Consider the following 5,000-nt stretch of genomic DNA (forward strand, 5'->3'; position numbering starts at 1 on the left):
GAGGAGGAGGAGGAAGGGAAGGTGTCGGAGGAGACGGTGAAGAGACTGCTGGAGCTGCTGTGTGACGAGGCGGTGAGGAGCTTCGTGTGTGTATGTGTGTGTGTGTGTGTGTGTGTGAGAGTGTGTGTGTGTGTGTGAGTGTGTGTGTGTGTGTGTGCGTGCGTGTTTGTGTGTGTGTATGAGAGCAGAGTCATGTCATTACAGCGAGCGTGTGTCTCTGTGTGTGTGTGTGTGTGTGGTGTGTCTGTGTGTGTGTGGTGTGTGTGTGTGTGAGAGTCGTGTAATTAAAGCCAGCGTGTGTCTCTATGTGTGTGTGTGTCTCTAGTGTGTCTCTGTGTGTGTGTGTGTGTGTGTGTGTGTGTGTGTGTGGTGTCATGTGATTAAAGCCAGCGTGTGTCTCTCCTCCCAGGGGTTCCTGATCAAGAGCAAGCTGCAGACGCTGCTGTCGCCCCTGGAGAAGGTCCAGCACCTGCTGAAGCTGGACGCCATCTTCTCTGTGAGTCAGGGTCAGAGTTAGACGCCATCTTCTCTGTGAGTCAGAGTCAGAGTTAGACTCCATCTTCTCTGTGAGTCAGAGTCAGAGTTAGACTCCATCTTCTCTGTGAGTCAGGGTCAGGTTTTGTGTTATAAGGTTTAAAAAAAAGACACAATTGTCCTTTGTGCTCAGCAGGGTTCCCGCGCTGGTCTTAAAAAGCCTTTAAGTCCAAAATCACTGACCAAACCAAGCTTTAAGGCCTAAAAAGGTCTCGAATTTCAATGTATCAATATACCGGTACAAATTAGGTGCTAGGTCTTAAAAATGAGATCCTGCAAGGAAATCAGTCCGACCACATTACTTGGAAACTACGTGGAAATTAATCAAGCTCCGACTAGTGGATTGATGATTCACTTCGCTTAGTCAAATATATCGATTGGTAAGTCGCTTTGGAATAAGGCGTCTGCTAAATGCCAAAAATGTAAACATTTAAATGTAAATGTAAATGTTCTGTCGTCTCTCAGGCCATGGGAATCGAGAGCGAGGAGGACATCTACAAAATGGCCGACTTCTTCATGAAGTACAGACAACAGCAGGTAAGGAGGGAGGAGAGGGAGGGAGGAGAGGTGAACTGCTAACTACAACTCACTAATCATCATCATCATCATCACCCACTAATTAAATGTAGCGCTGACGGATTAAAACCTCTCATTCACTCTCTCCACTTTTTTTTTTCATCCTAAGGACGTGTCTGCAGAAGGGGGAGGAGTCCAGGTGGAAGGGGGCGGAGCCCAGGCAGAAGGGGGAGGAGCCCGGGCCTCAGAGGAGGGAGGGGAGCAAAGCACTTCCTGTAGCTCGGCTCTGACCTCTGACCTCATACACCCCAACGACGTCCTGGTGGCCATGAGGGCCTTCACCGCCCAGCACTGCCGGTCCAGGTCAGTGTAGTATATGTGTCATTTTTCAGTTATTTACATGTGCTTAAACTACAGATTGTAAGCTTTCAAATGATGTGTCATACATTGAAATCGGAGAAAAATCTTACACGACAGGCGTATTTGAATGTTGGTGCACCTCAAACACTGAATGGGAGAAAAGTGACTCTAAACGCAGCCACAGCTACAAACGCTGCTAACAGCTAGCGGCTAACAAAACACATCGCTACGAAGGTCTAAACTGTATTTTAATAACATCACAACATGCTGAGAGAACATCGACATGCTAAAAACACATAACTACACATAACTAGATGAACACACAGTTCTTGCTTTTGAACACGACCTAAAACGAAAGTATGTTTACAAGTCAAGTCTCCCTTACCGGTGATGACAGTGGAAGTCATTAATTCACAGAGACAGACAGAGACCATGAGACAGAGAGAGAGGCAGACAGACAGAGAGAGAGAGAGTTGATGTGGTGACTGACATGGCTGCTCCTCCCCCAGGGAGGTGGGGGGCCCCCACCACCAGCCCAGCACCCTGGGGATTCTGGGGGGGTCCGGGAGGGACGAGGAGGCGGACGCGGCCTACTGGGGGGCCATGGCCCAGGTCATCCCAGAGGACAAGCTCAGGGTCTGGGACGCGCTGGAGGCTGCCCTGGACCAGTACCAGTAGGTACACACACACACACGCACACGCACACGCGCACACACACACACACACACACACACACATACACATACACATACACATACACATACACACACACACACACTTGGGGTAACTAGTTAGTAATGATGAAGTGTGATGTTGTATATATGTGTATGTGTGTGTGTGTGTGTGTGTGTGTGTTCTCAGCCATGTCCTGACCTCCAGGTCAGAGCTGCTGACAGACACCCAGGCTCTGACCCAGCATAACACAGAGCTGCGCATGCTGCTGCACCAGTACCTCAACTCCAGGGTGAGTGTGTGTGTCTGTGTGTGAAGTTTGCATGTGTGATTCTGATTCAAGCTTGTGTGTGAAGCTTGGCCGCCATTGGTGTGTGAATGTGTGTGTGAACGGGTGAATGAGAGGCCGTTGTAAAGCGCTTTGGATAAAGGCGCTATATAAGTGCAGTCCATTTACCATTCACCATAAGGCCAAGGGGGTGAATTGGGATGGGGCCTATGTCTTCTAACCATTACTCCCCTTGACGTCTGATAGGTCAACGCCGAGCTGGAGATCCCGCCCACCCAGATGATGCAACTTCCTAAGTGACAGAACCCAGGACCAGGAAGTAAAGACCAAGACACAAAACGCAGACAGAGCTTTTAAGATTTTATTATGAGGGAAAAAATAAAGCCTTTATCAACCTTACAGAACTGGAGTTGTTTTAATACTGAAATATTAAAGTGCATAACGTGAGTATGTGATGATGTGTAGTCGTTAGAACGTACAGCAGAGTATTACCAATGTCCAATTCCAGTGCAATCCATTAGAGGCTGTTAAAAAAAAGTATTTGTTTAAAAATAGTGCAAATATGTTCAGGGTTTAGTCATATGGGAGTATTATTTGTTCACCAATACATATTCTATGAGAGTATGTGTAGTGTATGTTGTCTTGCTTGCGTACAGTTTGTGTGTGATATAGTGTGTTCAGCGGCGTTATTAAATGTCCTTGAAGCGGAAGACCTCAAATGTCCTCTGTGGCTCAGTGGGTAGAGCGTGGTGCAATGTGTCTGAGGGTGTGTGTGTGTGTGTGTGTGTGTGTGTGTGTGTGTGTGTCTGAGGGTGTGTGTGTGTGTGTGTGTGTGTCTGAGGGTGTGTGTCTGAGGGTGTGTGTGTGTGTGTGTGTGTCTGAGGGTGTGTGTGCGTGTGTGTGTGTGTGTGTCTGAGGGTGTGTGTGTGTGTGTGTGTGTCTGAGGGTGTGTGTGTGTGTGTGTGTGTGTGTGTGTGTGTGTCTGAGGGTGTGTGTGTGTGTGTGTCTGAGGGTGTGTGTGTGTGTGTGTGTGTGTGTCTGAGGGTGTGTGTGTGTGTCTGAGGGTGTGTGTGTGTGTGTCTGAGGGTGTGTGTGTGTGTGTGTGTGTGTGTGTGTGTCTGAGGGTGTGTGTGTGTGTCTGAGGGTGTGTGTGTGTGTGTGTGTCTGAGGGTGTGTGTGTGTGTGTGTGTCTGAGGGTGTGTGTGTGTGTGTGTGTCTGAGGGTGTGTGTGTGTGTGTGTCTGAGGGTGTGTGTGTGTGTGTGTCTGAGGGTGTGTGTGTGTGTGTCTGAGGGTGTGTGTGTGTGTGTGTCTGAGGGTGTGTGTGTGTGTCTGAGGGTGTGTGTGTGTGTGTGTCTGAGGGTGTGTGTGTCTGAGGGTGTGTGTGTGTGTCTGAGGGTGTGTGTGTGTGTGTCTGAGGGTGTGTGTGTGTGTGTGTGTCTGAGGGTGTGTGTGTGTGTGTCTGAGGGTGTGTGTGTGTGTGTGTCTGAGGGTGTGTGTGTGTGTCTGAGGGTGTGTGTGTGTGTGTGTCTGAGGGTGTGTGTGTGTGTGTGTGTGTGTCTGAGGGTGTGTGTGTGTGTCTGAGGGTGTGTGTGTCTGAGGGTGTGTGTGTGTGTCTGAGGGTGTGTGTGTGTCTGAGGGTGTGTGTGTGTGTCTGAGGGTGTGTGTGTGTGTCTGAGGGTGTGTGTGTGTGTGTCTGAGGGTGTGTGTGTGTGTGTCTGAGGGTGTGTGTGTGTGTGTGTCTGAGGGTGTGTGTGTGTGTGTGTGTGTGAGGGTGTGTGTGTGTGTGTGTCTGAGGGTGTGTGTGTGTGTGTGTCTGAGGGTGTGTGTGTGTGTCTGAGGGTGTGTGTGTGTGTCTGAGGGTGTGTGTGTGTCTGAGGGTGTGTGTGTGTGTGTGTGTGTGTCTGAGGGTGTGTGTGTGTGCGTCTGAGGGTGTGTGTGTGTCTGAGGGTGTGTGTGTGTGTGTGTGTGTGTGTGTGTGTTCACCCGGCGAGGTTAAAGATCTTCTGGTTGAGGGCGGAGGGCATGGAGAAGAGCAGCAGGCCCAGGAACAGCAGGGCCAGGCCGGCCCCCAGCAGCACCAGGCAGGGCAGCTTGTAGCTCCTCCAGGCCAGGAGACAGGCCCCGCGCAGCGGCCGCAGCAGCCAGGACAGGCTGGGGTCTGGACGCCTGCAGGGAGACACCATGGGAGATGTAACACACCCACGGACGGATGGACGGATACACACACACACACACACACACACACACAGACATGAGAGAAGATATAACACACACACACACACACACACACACACAGACACACGGACACACACACACGGACATGAGAGAAAATATAACACACACACATGGACATGATAGAAGATATAACACACACACACACGGACATGAGAGAAGATATAACACACACATGGACATGGTAGAAGATATAACACACACACACACACACACCTGAGGGTACATCACAACATGCTGAGAGAACATCGACATGCTAAAAACACATCAGATGATCACACAGACTCCTCGCTTTTGAACTTGTCCTAAAATGTAAACGTTTGTTTACAATCCGTGTATCACTTACCCAGTAGCCTGAAGCAGGACGTCAATCTATACAGTGAATCTAATTCACAA

At 49.7% G+C, this 5,000-nt stretch overlaps 1 protein-coding gene across 1 annotated transcript in view; it reads left to right on the forward strand.

The window, feature by feature from the left end:
* drc1 (dynein regulatory complex subunit 1 homolog (Chlamydomonas)) overlaps window positions 1-2,671 on the forward strand; it is a gene marked incomplete at both ends in the record, with an annotated part of 17,821 nt that extends 15,150 nt beyond the window's left edge. The window contains 7 exons of the mRNA XM_080533503.1: window positions 1-72; window positions 410-496; window positions 1,000-1,071; window positions 1,220-1,413; window positions 1,920-2,084; window positions 2,272-2,374; window positions 2,618-2,671. The exon at window positions 1-72 is cut by the window's left edge and continues 514 nt beyond it. Coding sequence (XP_080389629.1) covers window positions 1-72; window positions 410-496; window positions 1,000-1,071; window positions 1,220-1,413; window positions 1,920-2,084; window positions 2,272-2,374; window positions 2,618-2,671 — 747 coding nt within the window. The remainder of the gene's footprint in view (window positions 73-409; window positions 497-999; window positions 1,072-1,219; window positions 1,414-1,919; window positions 2,085-2,271; window positions 2,375-2,617) is intronic.
* Between the last annotated feature and the right edge of the window lie 2,329 nt (window positions 2,672-5,000).

The sequence above is a fragment of the Nansenia antarctica genome (assembly GCF_963989245.1).
Source record: "Nansenia antarctica genome assembly, chromosome: 6".
NCBI lineage: Eukaryota > Metazoa > Chordata > Actinopteri > Argentiniformes > Microstomatidae > Nansenia > Nansenia antarctica.